Here is an 18,772-nt window from a genome sequence, read left to right as displayed (position 1 = left end):
TTGGAGCTCTCAGAAAGGCAGAAGATGCCTGGTTTACTCTCGCTGTTAAACATATATTTTATGTATAATGGGCATGTAATCCAAAGAAATAATTTTATCACTGAATACCTGTATGAACAAGATTTAATCTAACATTTATTGTGGGATCAAAGGCTGTTAGTCTTTTGTTATGTCTGGTTTTATGTCAAATTGGCAGTCACAGTAAGACTAATGGATACATTCAAGTACAGGGTGTGTGCATGTATTGCACATTTTAAATTTTGTGCAGGAATTTGGTTGCAGTTCTTGATTACTGAAACAGTTCTTGGGTGGCTGAGATTATTCATTGATCATGACATTAGCTATGTTTCCATAACCCTTAGAAATATGCAAAATCTAAATAGCGCCTAGGACGCCTTCAACACCTGAATTTCGAAAACCTGTCAAATATCGCTAAAAAGTTTTAACACTCTCATGAGGTGGTTTTTAAGATGTTGCAATATAGAAATATATCGCAAAAGTGCAATGGAAACACTTTTTCTGCATTTACGAGTCACAGGATGTACATATGGTGTCACATGACCAGTTCACCCAGAGACATCATGGTGCGGTACCTGTGGACAGAAGAGGAGACGAGACTTTTCTTAACATCATACTTATACCCTTGTGTGTGGCTTTTGCCATACATACAGACTTTGCCTCTGAACTATCATCTGTTGCCTTCGTCTTTTGTTCAAAATTGTCTGCAACCTGCTGCGGTAGATTATATATATAACCGTACCGCAGCAGGTTTTGGGCGTCCAGCTTCCTTGCTGCAAAATCTCGCGAGATGAGATTTTATGAGAATTGCGAGGCTCATGCCCAAAACTCCCTTCAGTGAAAACACATTCAAAGTGCAATTGTACTTTGTTGAAATTTAGGAAATACTGCTTTTATTTTGTGAAAAACTATAATGGAAGCAGTTACAGGTCACCAATATTTAGAGCATTTATAGTTGAAGTTACCCATTGGTAAGTTTTAGTAATTTAAATGTTTGATTTACAACACATCGTTGGATATAAACCTGTTCAGTAATGGGGGAGGTAATTTATTACAATTTACTTTAAATGAATGTGTACATCAGTAATGAATAAGCCGTAGCTGGAGGAGCAAACTGCTCAGATAAGCTAAGCTGTAGCTGAAATGAAAGGATTAAGTTGATCACTAAAACATAAGAGTTCTTAATGATAACTTGTGTAAGTCTAGATGTCCAACGTCACTAAGGCTTCAGTGTTAATTGGCTATTACTCATGTAGTTTAGCCAGTTAGATAGTTTTGTGGGCAGGCCATCGTGTGAGAGTGTAAGCAGAAAGGGGAAGACATGCACAGCGGCAAATCAAGAGTATTACACTTTTAAATCATCTTAAACCACGCCTACATTGAGCAATTTGCAGCCTAGTCTATGTTAGTCATGGCAGAATGTCAGCTCACACTGTGTGACAGAATCATTCATGACATGTGACCATCATGCATAATTTATGTACTCACAATACAAGGTCCAGTGGTTGGGAGGGATCTTAGTGCACACACAGTCGGGACAGACTGTGACAAATGTCAGTGGAGTTTACTTTGAAAAGTCTTATGTTGTGCTCACACCAAATGCAAGTGATTGCCTATTTGCTTGTATCTTAACTTGCAAATATAGGCATCCATTCAAGCCTCCTGAGGGGAGCTTTTGTCTACTCACAATTTTACATGTCATTAACTCACGTATAATTTTACTCCTGTCTGGTGTGAACACATTACACATGGAGGTTGAAGTCAGATCTGTTGCCCTGTTTTCACACTTTAAACAGCAGCAAAACTGCTATCACAATCTCTCTGCCACACACAAATAAACAGCATAGCAAACACAACTAGCAGCTAAAAAAACAACAAATATTCTGTTTAGCTGGACGTTTGCCAGTAGTCTTATTTCCTGCTTGTTTATTTCCTTTATTACAGTCAGGGTTATGGTACATCAAAAAGGCTATCCTGGTGTTTTTATTGTGATTTAAGATGCTTGCCAACAGTTTACAATGGAAAATGCCAACATTTGGAAATTGCTTGTTACTCTACTCTCACTGTAAGTGTGTGCAATCACACCACCAAGATATCAAACATGCTAGAAATCCATCCAATCAGTCAGGAGCAGCTGGTCGGGCCATCGGCTATCCTGTCCCCCTGTACAACAGCCCTCTTCCAAGTGAGTTGTGTGACTCAAAATTTGTGTCTGAATTGGCTGAAAATCACACCGGCTTTATCGATGATTTTATCGATCAAGTCAATATGGATAATTATCCTAAATATTGACCAGGCCAATAATTGTTTGATCTCTAATATTGTAGTTTGAATTCTGGTGTTCTGACAAACCTAGGGGAGATGAAAGAAGGGACATATTTTTGCCAAACGGCTAAATTATGAATTTAACAATGATATCTGCCTGGCCCTGAATTTCAAAATTGGTGCATGTCTAGACAATATTACTGTACAAAGATACACAAATCCATCCAACATATGAAAGTTTCATATGGAAGTGAAAAGAAGAAATTACCCAATATTTGGCGATTTCTGCAGTGGCATGAGAACATGGATTGATTTTCTAACTGATAAGTCTAAAATCTTGATATTGGGACATCCAGTCTTTCTTCTCTGTTTGCTATCTTTACACACAAGGTTTCCTCTTTGTAACGACATCCTGCCCTGTCTACTGTATTTAGATTTTCATTACAAGTGGCTCTGTCTTCATGTTTATACACTCTCCAGATTAAGAAAGCATTGTATTTACAAGGCGACACCCAGAGAACACACACGCTGCTTCCATGTAGTCCTAATGTGCGAGGTGGAGCTGATGGGATTACTGTCATTCAGGCAATAGGTCCATTTATCAAAAGACAGGCTGCATCGATCCACCTCATTGCCCCCGGAGTTTGGAAACGCTGCCACAGCTCAGTAGACATAAGCTCAATGAGGTGTCTACAAGCAATAAATGTCTGCTTTTACAAGATCTGTCTCTACTACAGTGTTTTAATCAGTGTAACTGTAGATGTTCACCCCCTCCTCCTCCTCCTCCTCCTCTTCCTCCTCCTTCTAATACACATGCCCTTAAGTTCTGGCTGTTTTTTTTTTCAGTTGGAGCAAAAAGAGCTGGCAATTAAAAATAATTTGAACCACACAGGATTGGAAAGCCAGTAGTAGCAGCAAAACTTTGTAACTTTGTAAAAGAAAAAGTTGCAGCTGACTGGTCACGCTCAAGTTTGTTTTGATGAGCTTCCATCACAGAAATGCTGTCAAACTGTGAGCCAGCTAGCTTCCTCTTCTTTTCAGACTTAGAAAGTCTGTAGAGAACATTTTCTCTTGTTTTCTCAGCTAGCATGATTAAGACTTCCTGTCACGATGATTATCAGCTGGCTACACAAGAAAACCTGCTGATGGTGAAATGCTGTGGTGAACCACGTTGGTTTACCGAAAGAGGAAGTGTTGTTGCTCCAGTGGAGATGATTTAGCGTGTAGTGGCAATCCTCGTGAGGGGTTGAGAACTACATGTCTGCTTTTTTTTGTACCACAGCAGCTAAGTCGAAAACTGCTGTTTTTTTCTGAAATGGCAAAACAATGGAATGTTAGAAAGTTGATCTCAAATATTACCACTGTTTCATGAAATGTTGTCTTTTGGTGTAATATTGGCACTGACTACACAGGGCCCCTTTATTGCTTTACTACAGTACTGTGAGTAGTATGTGTAGCTCTGTGCCAGCGATATCCATGGCTGGAGGCAGTGTTTTCAGGTTGTTCATCAGACTGTGGAACATCCTGGCCGTTCTTGTGAATGCTGTACCTCAACAACACATGGGGATGCAGGGATGGAGGGATTTTGTCCAAACTTCAAGGACTTCTGAGCAGAGCCTCCTGGTTGTCCCTTGGGCCCAGTGGAAATTGAGAGGTAACTGTGCTTTTTCAGTTCACTCCTCTGTCTATGGAACCAACTATCTACTAGGGCTGGGAAATTAATCGCAAATTAGATTAAATTGCAGTATGGCCTGCTGCAATTTACAAATCGCAGAAGTTGCAATATTTCTTTAACTTGAAATGTGTCAAAATACCAGTTTAATAAGTATTTTTTTTGCAGCGTCAGAAATTTTATGCACATTATGCAAACATTCAAGTGTCATTTTTTTAGAATGGTTTACAAAAATCCTCTTTTTGTGTTTTATGCATGTTTTTCTTCATCAAAATTAGGGATGCACTGATTGCAATTTTCTGGCCGATCTTTAAAAAGCCTGACCTGCCGATTCCGATTTTTGCCGATACCGATTTTTTTATAACTGACAGCATACACCTTCAATGTTCCAATCTTATTTTATTGAATAACATTGAACAATACCCGTGAAACAATACAAACTTGTTGATTTAACTGCACATGAGGTAGTTCTCTCAAATATAAATGAAAAGTTTTAAACATTGCTGTCCAGACTACTAAATTATATCAGTTCCTTTAGTCTTTCATCTTTCATATTTTAGTAGATAGAGGCATATGAAACCGATGTTATCCACCGATCTTATTTACAAGGATCAGCTGATCGCTGATCTCCTAAAATTAAGGAAATCGGTGCCGATACCGATTTTGGCCGATCGATTGGTGCACCCCTAATCAAAATGAGTGACATGAAAATGAAAATGCCCTTAAACAAAGCAAATGACATCACATTTGCAATACGAGCAAAAATACTTAGCTCATTCTATCTAAAACTTATGAGGCCTAGCATTACTTCACAAATGTCATACCCCGGCTGTGATCAGCTGGTAGCCAGCCTCACCTCCCCCACCCCAGCCGCCTCCTTTATAGTTTAAAGCTTGTTGCACCCCCATGTTCAGATTCATGCTACTATTGATTCATTGCTTCTAAAATAAAATAAATTCATTGTTTTCAATACACATGGTCTTATTTATGGAATTTTTTTACTGTTTGAATTTGTTGAAAATACACAAGATTAACCCAAAAATAATCGCATATTAAATCACAATCGTAATATTTGGGAAAAAGATCGCAATTAGATTATTTTTGCAAATCGTTCAGCCCTACTATCTACCCATATTTGAGTTGCAAACTTACTATTATTGTTGCTATTACTTATCTAATTGCTCATTCTACTCAGAAGTTTTAAATTCTTCTTTGTTTTATTTTGCCTCTTCTCTGAAGCACTTTGCACAGCTTAAGCTGATTTAAATGTGTTATAATTAGATACAATCAGCACCAAGAGAATGTCCACAAATGGTCACATCTGCTTAACTGATCAGAAAACTTTACATACATTAAGTATGATTCCTACACATTACAAAAAACTGACATTTTACCCATTGTTTAATCCAGTGGTTTGTCAAACTTTTTGTCCAAGGCACACCTCGTACAGTATAAAGCCAAACCCTCTAGTCACATCATCTGCATATCCAGGGAAAATAACCCTTTCATCTTGTTACAGTTTCCAAATCTTGGTCCAAAGGGAGGCAAACAAGACCTGACTGAGGTTCTTGATGATGTTTCACTTCTCCTTCTTCTGTGAATCATTAAGAAGCCTTTTGGAGGAGAGGCAAAACATCTTAAAGAACCTCAATCGAGTCCAGTTTTCCCCCATTTGGACCAATATTTAAATAACTATGCGCTGGATGAATAAGAATCTATAGACATTTTGTAACAGAATGTTTGGTTGTTGTGTATTTGTAGTTTTAACATATGGTTGTACAGATTTCCAGGGCACACTTAGACTTTTCTCAAGACATACCAGTGTGCCTAAGTACACCATTTGAGAACCACTGGTTTAACCAATTAACCTGGCGTGGAGGTGAGTGATGTCAAACATGTTTTATTCCTTATTCCAGCCTTGTTTTTGTCATAAACTTGCTTTTAGTGGAAACAATGATTTACTGTTAACCAAATAAACCTTGTAGAGTAAGGGACAAGCTGACTTATTCATATGAACCACATTTAAGTGCCAGTTTCCTTTCTTCCATTTTTGACATTAACACACATTTGAAAAGCCAAAGCTTTACCAAATGAAGTATCATTGAGAGTCAACAAATCGTCTCTTAACTGAGCTGAGCCAAATGACCCTGATCTCAAAAAAAAATTTCCTCATTGCGACAGGCGAGGCTGAACGGACATGAGCTGTGAACACGCAGAAAAAATCAGGGTCAGACTTTGACAAACTAGGCTGAACCAAACCAGACTGCTCGGTGTAAAGGGACTGTGCACAAGCCTGTTTTTACTCTGCACCTCCAGACTTCAGATGGTGGCTTGTAATCCATGTGTTCACCATGATATTTTTTACTTTTTAATGTGTCTCTAATTTTGGGACTTAAAACTATCACATTTTTTATGTAGCAGAGTCATAAAGAGTGCAAAAACATTGGCATTTTGATAGAGATTCTTTTCCTGCCCCTGATCTGGGGTTCTTCACTGTGATGTTAGGTCATCAGCGAACAATATTAAAATTTATGGTATGGCTTTTTGCTCTTGTTTTAATAAAGAAATGTGGACTAGTTCTTGTAAAACCGCAGTTGTACTACAGCTACATTAGAGCTAATCGCTACACCAGTAGGAGCCATTGCCACCCTGTCCCAGCACAATTAAACCCCACCTGTAGCTACTGCCTCATTCTGCTCAAATGATGCTAATTGGTCTGGTCTGTTTTCAGACCTGGCACAGTCGTTCAAGGTTGATAATTTCCTGATGAATTTGCCTGACATGGAAACTGGCCAATCCATCTGCTTTGCAAGGTTAGAGCATGCAAGAGCTCAGACTTTTTGAGGGCAGGCCTAATCCTGCGTCTTGAAGTTTAAACCTCAAACAAAGCTGGGCCACTTGTTGGTCACATGGCTCATCTTTTTCTCTTCTCCAGCACACACTAAAGTCACTGAGTCCTGTTCATATAGGGTGCAGAGCATACTCATTACCACATTACCAAACAATGTTATTGCTTCACACTTGGTTTTCTCAGACAATGCTGGGCTAGTTTGGATCATGAAGCATCGGCGGAAGTAGAGACAGAACGGCCTACTTGTGATTATATCTTGTTTTGTGGTTCTTCTTAGTAATTTCCTGCTCATCTAGAAAGTAGCTGGGCTCAGCAGCATCATTAACCTACATTGCATGAGATCAGCTCAGACTCTAGGCACCTGTAAATTCACACACTGATGACACTCAGAAACAGAGTCAGGCAGCAACAGCACTTTGTGTTAACAACGATAAGACTACATGTAGGAATAAGAAAAAAACACACCCTTAAGAATCCTTGATTAAGACTGGTTTAGAAGCAACTCTGAGCAAGGAAAGGGAGGAAACATTTCTTATAGGCCTCTTCTTAGTGAGGAGGCGTGGCTGACCCCATTGCTACACATGACACATTCTATCAAAGGATGTCATTGGTTAATCCAGAGAAAAGGAGAAAATGAGCAAAAAGCTCTGAGTGATAATGAGCAGAGGTGGACAGTGGAGCCCGTAGGGTTTATCACCAAACATAATCAGGCTGTTCACATGCTGATAGCTCTATGAACACGTGAAGAGGCTTTAATCAGTGATTAGATGTACCTGTGGGTAAACCACATTTAGAGACTCGCCATGCACGCTTCACTTTGCACCATTTAAAGTCCACGATAGACTAAAATGTTCGCATACATTATTTTTGGCTCTTTGGCTGACTGTGATTCAGTAAGAATTATCTTTATGAAGTGTTTGGAGAACATTTCTTCATTTTCTTCTCAGCTTGAGAAACTCTTAATCCTCTTAAAAGTACTACCCACTACTCCTAGCAGGTTTTGTTTTTTTGCCTTAGGAGCTTTTTTAATGGCTAATACTTTTTTTTTTTTTTTTTTACTAGGGTCTAGCCTTAGCCTCAAAGCAACTCTTTGTGCTTGGGAAGTTTTGTGAATACATCTTCAGATTCGGAGTCATATTTTCATCAAGAGAGTGGGAGTACTATGGATGCACAAGGGTCACGATAGCAGAATTTTAAACTTTGATAGAAAACTTGCAAGGAACTGCAGCATTGGCTTCTAAAGTTAATTATCGGTATTGGCAGATAGAAACATTTTTCAGGCAACTACTGCAGACAAATTAGCTGTACTTACTGGCTGAATGTACAAATGTTTCGCCAACAAGGTGAATTATCAAGTTTGTGGAGTTTTAAAGCTCAATTAAAAGACCTATATTAGCTAAAGTTATTTTTTAAATTTTCATTCATTAGAGTCTAAAGACCCAGTAAAGTGAAAATAAATCTGTATTTAGGTTTGTTGTGTGACAGGTCACTGTGTTATGAACCCCTAGTTCAAATTTCAGTCAAATGAAACATCTCCAAGTTTATAAAATTAAGCTTCAAAATCATGAAAAATGAGGCAGTACAATCTGGGCGTGTCTTTTGAATGAGCTGAAGCCACGCCCCCTCATGAGAAATACGATCCTCTCAACTTTAAAAAATGTTACAGTCTGAATGGAGGAAAGCACTCACTCTGTTTTCTGGCTCTAATCTCTGTTATAATGCTTTAAATGACCCATAGGCCACTGTGGCTGATAGATAGAAGCTCACAATGAATAAAAAAACAACATTTAACTGACTGTTAGCTTTCAAAGACTGTACTGAGATGAACTGCTCAGTGATTTTATATCAGTGTTCAAGGGGCGGGGTCATTCCCCACTGTGGGCTCGTGACATCATCAGCCCACATATTTGCCCTGCCCAAAATAAACCCAGCCAGGAAAGAGGTGAAAAACTTTCCAGAATTCAGTCACATGTAGATGCCAGTGTTTTCACATGTTTAAAGCAACCATATTCCAACATATCTAGTGTGTTATGACACAAATTTTGGATTTCATTGTACAGGGTCTTTAAAGTGTGCTTTTAAGGGATATTTCTGTTTTTTTTTTTTTTTAAGTTGGGCCATATGAGGTACCTAGCAGTAGTATTAGCCTACAGTGATTTTAGTGAGCATTGCTCCTTTAAAAAGGATTCACTGGTTGTCCGGCCTGGAAGCTAGGCTATACAGCGTTGCAGATGGGTACAGTTTCTCTGCTGAATCAAGTGATTGTTTGGTAAAAATGGGCCACAAAACAATGTTGGCTCAAACGTACACGCTATTGAAAACTTTTGAAGGAATTTATTTTTTACCCAGAAAGCCTCTGCGTTTTTTTTACTTTTTTTAGTGCAGTCTACAGAGTTTACGGTTGGTCAGCAGTGCTGTTTGTAGCTCTCAGAATGACAGAGGAAGCATGGATTTACCAAGACTGTTAAAAATACAGTGAGTACATAACAAAGACATTGTCCAAAGAAGTTACTTAAAGTTTTTTTTTAATAACTGAATGCTTCTAAACTAATTACACCACTGGTGTTACATTTGTGTTTGGTAGATTGTTTTTCGCTGTAACAATGCTTCTTGGAAATAAATCTACACCGTTGGAAAGCCTGTTAATTTCCCTTTTAAATGGTGCCACATTTGTAGATTTGCATTTTTAGGATAAACAGCAGAGCTGTCTGTTACAAGGAGGTCAAGTCCAAGTCACAATACATAAAAATGTGTTTATACTGTATATTGCTTTTTCAGTAATAGCATACTGGATATTGGCATAAATTATAAACAAGAAAAAATCAAATAAAACAGTGTTAATACCTGTTTGGATTACAGTGTTACTAAAGTAGAAACAGCAGGCGCTCAGCTCTGGTAATTTCTTGATTTCTTAAATCTAAACTTGCAAGCAAACTGCGCCATTTTAAAGTGTAATTAAAGCCCAGATCAGCCCAGACCAGTAAAAGTGTATGTATGGTTGATGGTAATGGCACTCAGGAGTTTTACTCCAACCCCCAGCCCTGTCTGTGATCATACATTTCCAGGGTAGATGGACTTCTGTGGAAGCTCTGGTGTTTGGTTAACCTCAGACTGACATACAAACATTGCCAATGTATTTGTGTTATTTAGACAGTATCATCTCTGCTGTCACCTCCTCTGCTCTTTGTGTTTGTAACACATATAAGTGTGACTTTTGCATCTTTATGAGACACCAAGAAGACTTGAGAAATGTCAGTATTTGCTGATGTGTAAATCTGAATGGAACACCACTGTGTACTGTTGAGTCTGTTTGTCTAAAGTTTAAGAATATTTTTTAAAAGTTTCTTTTAAAGGTCACATATTTTACCCCTTTCAGACAAGTTTTAATTGATCTTAGAGGTCCCCGAAACATGCCTGTGAAGCTTGTTGCTGAAAAAACACACCAGTATTGGATTTATGCATGTCTACAAACCTCCTCTGTCTCAGCCCTGCTCAGAATGAGCTGTTTCTGTGTCTGTTAATGTTAATGAGCTGTCTGACTCCTCCCCTATCAGGAAACGAATGTGGCTTAATAGATGTGGCTCTCCTGATCCTTCTCTCAGCTCCCAGAGGCAGAGGGAATGGATTTTTCTGATTCTTGGGGGGGGTTGTAGACAGGCCAGGGACATGTATTTTTGTTAGAAAAGCCTGAAAAAGTGTATTTTGCATAATATGTGACGTTTAAAGAAGTGAGTGTGTTTTTGAAACACTTTAAAAATAAAATAATGTTTTTGTTGAAGATGATTTAAAAAAGGAGTTTTCCAACATTTATTTTTGGGGATTCATCAATACGGGATTTTTGCAGATATGCTGATATTTCCAAACTCATTTTGGTGGATACTAATACCAATAGATGCACACTTTTTTCCTGTAAAAAACACCAGGTGTCTCCAGTGCAAAGAGAGGCTGGCGAAAGCAGAGCTGTTTAAAGAGGAAGGAAGTTGGTTGTTTTACATTTGGGACTTCATTCAAAATGTCCCGGACCCATAGTATGCCCTCTGAAGTGTCTGGCACCTTGGGCAACCACCTATACTCGATAGCACATTTATGTATTTTACTGATATGAAAGGCCGATTTATGATTTATACAGCTGATATGTCACCTAGCAAATACTGGCAGATATTTTGAAAACTGCTAATACCAGTATCTAAATTTTTAAGCTATCATCTGCTAATACTGATAACATGCTGCTACTATTGTCAATCATTTTTACTGTAATCAATTTGACATAAATTGTCCATAAATTTGTATTGATTTTTAATTGTACCGCAAAGTATTATCATAATTCTACTTTTGATAAATGAATGCAGCATATGCATTGTTTTTAAGAATATGGTTTTAAAAGTTTTTATTTGGAAAAAAATCAGCAACCTTTGAAAACACTATCTGAGTTGCGAAATATGCTGATGATGTACTGATATATTTAGTTAATGCATTTGTGCATTTAGACAGTTTGAGGGAGTTTATATAAACTTCTAATGAACTTTTCAACAATAATATTTTTCATTGCGCCATCAGAGTTGTATCAGCGTCTTCTGATTTGTACCCATATCATATCAAAGTTTGAAATTCTGCTATTGTGACAGCCCTACACCCCAGTGTTACTTATTAACATTTCCTGCTCTTTAGCCAGCCGCTCCATGCTTATGTATTCACTACCAGCAGCCATGAAACAGACTTAATGACTCGTCCTCCTTCATTGTGGACCCATGCGGACATGATTAATAATTCTGACAAATGTTTTACAGAACTTCTGGGGCCAGGAGCTAAAAGTGGACGTAAAAGGTCACGGGTGAATGCGAGTTTAGCTTCTAACAGCCCTCGAGTGGCGCCGGCTGTAAGTCTGAAAGTCTGCGTTTGCCTCCATCTTTCTGCAGAAGTGATGCCCACTGTAAAGTCCTGAAACCGTGTCCTGTAAACCCCACCTTAGTTTGTTTAAGCCACAGAGGGATTGTTTGATCACAGCTGGGTTCATCCTGCTCAGACGTATAATGCAGTGTCAGCAAAAGACAGGCTCATCTGTCTGTCAGTGGAGCTTTTCATCAGCGTTATCATACTGAAAGAATAAGAAGCAGATCACCTTCTGATTTGATCTCGTGCTGCTTCTTTCTTCTTTTGTTGGTGTGCATGATCGCTTTCGCAATATCCATCTGCGAAAGTGATTAAAGGCAGCTTGAAGAAGCTTCCTCTCATTATGCTCCTCATATCTGTGCTGTTTGTGGGAGTATTTGGAGGTTTTTGTGGGATATATTACAGGCTTTGTGCCACCGTGGAGCTCTGTGGTGTTCCTGCAGGCGTTTTTGGCTCCTCTTTTAATTCACACGCAGGTCAAAATTGAATCTCTGTGTTAAGTTTTAGCTGAATGGGTAGCTCGGATGTTTTCTGAAAGGACGGATTTAACAGAAGGGGATTCTCTGACCTGATCTCACCGGAGCAATATAGAAAGAGAGGAGAGTTAAGTTAATCATGCTGCCGTCATAGTTGCTGACGCATGTGAATAAATAAGTCAGACAGGGCCCACTGATTTTATTTATAACCCCCTACTTTCACCGGTCTCATGTTCTCACCGGTTTGTGTTTAGGAATGCAAAAAGAAAAAAACAACTTAAAGCTCCTGTGAGGGTTTTTTTTAGCTAGCATACTGATATTTAAATTGATATCTGTTGATGATCTACAGATGCTAAGAGGATCATCACTGAGAGACTTGAATGTTTCTGTGTAGGTATTTGTAATGCGTCTGTTCAAACTTAGCAAGAAGATTAGAGATACTGCTTTGCCACAGAGTTGCCAAAATTAAAATCCAGCATTATTTCTCACAGGAGTTTTTATAGCTCATGTGTGATTTTTTTTGTCTTGGTTTGAAAAAGACTGAAATTAACGCTGTTGGCACTGTAAAACCTGCAAACCAACAGGACCATCAGTAACAAGACTGGTTATTTCTATACAACAGGGGCTGTTAGAATTAATAGGTTAGGAATTCATGCGTTATATATTTAAAAATTACATTAATCAAATGCTGTTTTTACCTTGTAGGCACATCATAGTTGAGCTACCGTAGCAGGGCAGCAGTGGCTTGCTACTCACTGAAGCACTGCTCTCACAGTGATGGACAGTAAGGCCACATCTGCCTCATTTCAGTTTAAAAACTTGGAGACATCTCATTGGACAAGTTAGAAGTGATCTAATTCTTCTGATATCAAGCATTTCCCTTAATTCCCTTTAGCTATTTCATTTACTTTACTTACTTTCCTTTTTTCTGGAGTTTAGCTAAAATGATTCCTTATGATCTACCAGGAATTCCTTATTCTCTTTCAAAATAAAATCAGGTTTTAGTAGTGATGCAAACTTATCAAAATCTCATGGTACGATAATACCTTGGTAACAAATCCTCACTACTGCAGTATAAAAAACAAAACAAAACAAAGCAACAAATGAAGACTTGGAACAAAGTGATGTTAGCATTTGTAAAAAACAATTGCGCTTGAATATTACAATATGTGCAAAAAGAAGGTGTAGATGTGCATTAGACTTGGAGATATATCCTGATACTTTGGCTCATGCGTTGACATTAACCTTCTAAAACCTTTGTTGTCCACCACTGAAAATGGCTGCAGTTCTTTGGTACACACCATGTGAGTCCTTGTGCTGTTGTGGGGAAGTGGGATTGTGAACGCTTCCTTAGGCGTCTTTTGGCCTAGCTGGATTCTGCTCCTTGCATTTCTGCAAGTCTTTTGATGATTTGCCAAGTGGCTCCTTATTCACTCTGGCAGTATCTGCTTATTGTTTTTTGTTTGTTCTCATTTCTTGACACCGGGAAACCAAAATTCTTCCATGTGCCAGATGTAAAAGTTGTTAGAGCCTCCACAATCTCAAAAACATTGCTACTTGGTTTTCCCTTGCCGCTCTAGCAACCATCATTTTTGTGCTGTTAGAATAAGCAAGCAATGGAAGTACAAAGGACAATGGGTACACAAGGGCTGATCGCAAGTGTTGTTCCCACTTCCATTCACTCTGCTTCACTAGAAAATCTACACTTTTTTCCCTGAAGACCTATCGTTTGAAGCTGCCACGTCAGCAATGGTACTGAGACACTTCCGTCACCACAATACTGCAATATAACGATACTACCGTTGCATCTGTAGTTTTTATCCAAATGCAAAATAGAATTCATTTAGCGTTTCTGTTTCTTTTTTTTTTTTTCTTTTTTCTAGGAAGTCACTTGGCTTATCTGTCCATCTTAGAAAGGTTGTTATTTACTCAAAGAAAGGAACTTTAACCTGGAATTTGCGAAGTGCAAATGGTGTTGATTGGACTTCAGGGAGTCATTTTGTACATGCACTCCTGCAGATTTCTTCATGTAAACACTGTCTCACAAAATATGTACTTCAGCTTGTATCCTACCTCTAAGTTATGGATTCAAACATTTTTCATTTGACAAGATACTTTTTCAAATGCATAATGATTAGTTTTTAAACATGCAGTTGAGGCTGCAGTGGTATTGCTACAATGCTTCTTATAAGGGGAAATATTAAGATCTGGAGGTTGAAGCAGAACCAAGAAACCTACTTTTTTGTTTGACACTCGTAATAACTGAATTTTAATTGAGCAATTAAAAAGAATTGATCTCAATGATCAAAATTCAGTGATAAATTATGTTTAAACAAATCATTCATTTAACAGACATATTTAATGGCTGAAATCACTGCTGTGGGGTAAATGTTTGATAAGGCGTTTTACTCCACCCTGCTGATTTTCCTTCCCTGCTCTACTATATGAGGTCCTTAGCATGGCACAGCATAGATAAGGAACCCCTGATCTCTATTATGCCATGTTTTCTGCATGAACTTATTATGCCAATCTCCATTTTTTCCTTGACTAAGTTGACTTCTAGCTTCGGCCGTGCGGGCGTGGAGTGCTACTGTCAGCATGAGAGCGGCGCTGCTGTCATCCAGCTCCAGTTCCTGATCAACGAGGTTTGTTGTCATGACCTGTTCCCTGTTTGCCCCCCCCTCTTCACCCTTTAGCTCCCAAGTCTGTCATCTGTCTCCTGCATCTATCAGGCTTGTTCTCATCGGCTGGTACCACACTCAGACACCGGTGCTACAGTCAGACACTGGTGCTTTTTCACTGTTTATTGGCCATCAGTCACTGGTAGTTGTGAACTGTGCTGTTAGTGAACACATTGATTAAACAGTAATGCTGGCTTTGTGACCCCTCTGCAACTTTAGTGCCTTGACTCTTATGTTCTCATGTTACAAATGTGTATAACAGAACATATTGAGCTGGATATAAACTGCTGTGTTTCTGACCCTCACCACAGGGGGCGCTGGTGAGTGCCTTAGCTGATGACAGCATCCACCTGTGGAACCTGAGGCAAAAAATCCCTGCGATATTGCATTCTCTCAAGTTCAACAGGGAGAGGTAAAGTAACTTTATACTTCCTCTGCTTCTTAGTGCTGTAATATTCCAGTATGTGAACAGTATGGCTGTTGCCATAAGGTCTCAAATGATGCATAGAGGATCTCTTGTGGTATTTCAAAAATTTTGAGGCACTCTGGCCAAAAAGTGTTTGCATCAGCTGTGTTTCCACAAAGTTATCTGGTTCAGTGTGGTTTGATATGGCACTCAAAAAAGTACAAAGATTCAAAGGTTCTCCTTAATCTTGTCATAAACATGCTTTTAACAGAAACAGTGATATACTATTTAGCAAATAAACAGTGTTGGGGTGCTGGCTAGGTTGTAATGACAGCTCAGCTCAACAAGAGCCAGCTTTTTTATATAAACCAAGGGAGCTTATCCACCATTCGAGAGCCTGTTTTCTTTTTCCCATTTCTGCTGTTGTTTAATAGACATAAAAAAGCCTAAAATGTACCAAATAAAAGGCTATTTGAGAGCTGAAAGGACCAGCTTTCATTACTGAGCTGAGCCAAACGATCTCTAAAGAAATCTGACAAAAGATATTAAATTCCTATTGCTATGATTATGGTTGGACAGGCAGGGTTTACTGTAAAAACAGTGCCAGACTGTACTGAACTCAACCAGACCTCTTGGTGGAAACAAACCATCCAGTTTGCTGTGAAAGTTTCATTTCCAACCATAATTTTTGCCTGTTTTCTTTTGTAAATTCTCAAATGTAAGCCTTCACACAGGTTCAACAGGCACCTTGTTAGTCAGCCAGCACCAGAATGGTTTTGTGAAAAATGTGTCTCCTAAATGGGTAATGGTTTTGCTCTTTTTAAAATGAATCAAGTGATCGCTTTCACTGTGAGTTACAACACCATGCTCGAGTTAGCCTGCTTTTGAAAGCAGCATTCACACATACACGATTGGAAGTTTAATAATAAAACATGAATGTGTCAGGCTCTTCAAAAATTTACATTGTGTTGCAAAGCCCTTATATGGGCACATAAAGGGGTGACAGACAACCCAAAATCCTTGAATTGTTGTAACTGAACCAAATGCAATTAAACCAAAAGAGAGACAGAACAAGGAGCTGGATAGTAAACCAGAGGCTATTAGAAAGGCTTACTGGCATGTCTCTGGAGAGAGGGTGGGTGAGAGCAAGTTTAAAATGTTTGATGCTAAACTGATGTAGCCAAAATGAGCATAGTTAGTGCTGTAATACAAAACTGCTACTACTGGTGAGATGTAAGAGCAGAGCATTGTCCCACATGTGTCTGTAACAGCTCTTTAGCTGCTGCAAATGCCCACTATCTGCACCGATGAGGAAGTGACATCGACCTGTAACAGTGGGCGTTGTAGTCCTTTGCTTCCCAGGCCTCACCCAGTATACAAAAAAATACAGTTGCCACTTCTCTGTTAACAACCAGCTTAGAGTTTCAAGGAAAAAAAAGGGGGAGAAAAGAAAGACCCCAGTCCTATCTGAAACACGATGCTAATTAGAGAAACTTGCATGTGCTACCAGCTAAGAGAACCTGGCATTTATCAATTTGTAAACACAAGTGTGAACAACTCAGCAGTTCAGTGTCTAGAATCAGGTAGTTTCTCTTAGAAACTTTTTCAAAGAAAAATGTAAGAACTAGAAAAGCACTCAGAGAGCGCAGACCTCCGCCATTAGAAATTCATGGATCCAGACGGTGATCTGGATCACTCCCAAAATCTAACCAGTTCTTCCTTATGCCATTTCTGACATTTCCTGAAAATTTCATGAAAATCTGTCCTTTTTGAGTTATGTTGCTGACAAACTAACAAACCCTGCCGATCACATAACCTCTTTGGAGGAGGTAAAAATGTTTAGAACTTATTGGTGAATGAGGCCCAGTGGTTTTAAAGGCCACATATTATGCAAAATACACTTTTCAGGCTTTTCTAACAGAAAATATGTGCTGAAACAAGCCGTTCTCAGATTTATCCCCCATGATGTCATGTGGGGAGTTAGCACTGCCCCCAGGTTCGGTTTGCCCCTTCCCGCATGGAAGAAAGTTCCACCCTTCTGGCAGCTGAGAGGAGGATCAGGAGAGCCACATCCTTTCCCTGGGACAGGTGAAGTCAGGGGCGGAGTCAGATAGCTCATTAACATTTAAAGCCACAGACACAGAAACAGCTCGTTCTAAGCCCAACTGAAACAGAGGGGTTTTTAGACATGCAAAAATTCAATACTGGAGTGTTTTTTCAGCAACAAACTCCACAGGTATGTGTGTGGGACCTCTGAGACCAATATAAACTTGTCTAAAAGATTTCTGATTTTGGTTCCTCGTCTCTTTGAGTCGATGACGGTTTCTTGTAAGCCTCTTTAGGTTTGTAATATTGTTTATGCGTGACACAAAAGTGAAAATCAAACCACTCTGTGTTGTCTATCCCAAGCTCTTGGGAATGGAAATCTTCTATACCCTTTAAAGGAACCCTGCATTTACAGACAAATTCACCCCTTACTGGATGAACCACATATCGTGTGGTCTTCATCAGGGTTGTCAAGAAACAGATTGCAAACATTTTCTACAGAAATGGACTTACATATTGGTACAACAAGGTAAATATGGCGCTCTGTTTCTCCTTTTCCTGTCTGTTTTGGCAGATAACCACTCACAGTGCACAGAAAAATTTAGGTGATGCCTCGATTCTCTAAATTCAGCATGTGTATCAGGTGCTCATGTAGGCAGCCCTGAAAACAAACTGAAAATGCACTATGTGGAAACAGAACAGGCGGAGGAGCACTGTACTTAGTTTATAAGCTCAAATTGACTCAAAATGCAGATTTAGAGGGAGTTTTTATTCAATATACATATGAGGGAAACAAAAATCTATACAAGAAGGTGAATTTGTCTGAGCATGTCTGGTTCCTTTTAAACTCTTGATAAAAATCTCGCCAAAAAACTGTCAAAAAGTCTCTGTAAATATTCTTTACACAAGGTTCAAATTGGGCGTAATAATGCTGGGATATTTATTAAAAACTTGCTCAGTTTTGTGAACCAGTTATTGAAATAGTCTGGAGGCAGTTACTCGTCTATTTCCAAACAGCTGTATCGTCCTCTGTGAGTGACTATCACGGCTATTTTCTGCTGAGGGCTCATTGATGATTTTGCTTAAGCTAACTCTGAAGAGCCACCATTCAGCATCGTGTTCATAGATTTGAGTGCAAGTAAGGGCAACTCTGCTTACATTACATTAGTGTGCTTACAGTAATTTCAGGGCTAAGCATTTATTAACTCAGCATTCAGTAACAATTATTAATGAAAAACTGTCATGTTAAAGGGTTCCTGCTTCCTCCTCTGCTTCCATAATGGACTAACCTACTCTGATTGTTATATCAGTGACGTGTGAAAAGCCAGATAAGTGTCATTCAAGACTCAATCTGCCACTTCCACACAGTTTTGACAAAGATACGCTCACTTAGTCAGACTTTATAAAGCTAAAAGAGTCTTTATTTTGATATCAAAGATGCATTTTTGATATTCTGAACCTAATTCC

General features: G+C 38.9%; 1 protein-coding gene across 3 annotated transcripts in view; it reads left to right on the top strand.

Moving 5' to 3' along the window:
- Positions 1 to 18,772, top strand: part of stxbp5b (syntaxin binding protein 5b (tomosyn)) — a 72,600-nt gene that overhangs the window by 6,087 nt on the left and 47,741 nt on the right. For all 3 annotated transcript variants that reach the window (XM_041812008.1, XM_041812007.1, XM_041812006.1), the window contains exons 3-4: positions 14,736 to 14,817; positions 15,165 to 15,265. In XM_041812008.1, coding sequence (XP_041667942.1) covers positions 14,736 to 14,817; positions 15,165 to 15,265 — 183 coding nt within the window. The remainder of the gene's footprint in view (positions 1 to 14,735; positions 14,818 to 15,164; positions 15,266 to 18,772) is intronic.

This window comes from Cheilinus undulatus, linkage group 18 (assembly GCF_018320785.1).
Source record: "Cheilinus undulatus linkage group 18, ASM1832078v1, whole genome shotgun sequence".
NCBI lineage: Eukaryota > Metazoa > Chordata > Actinopteri > Labriformes > Labridae > Cheilinus > Cheilinus undulatus.
This window is presented reverse-complemented; position numbering and strand designations above follow the sequence as displayed.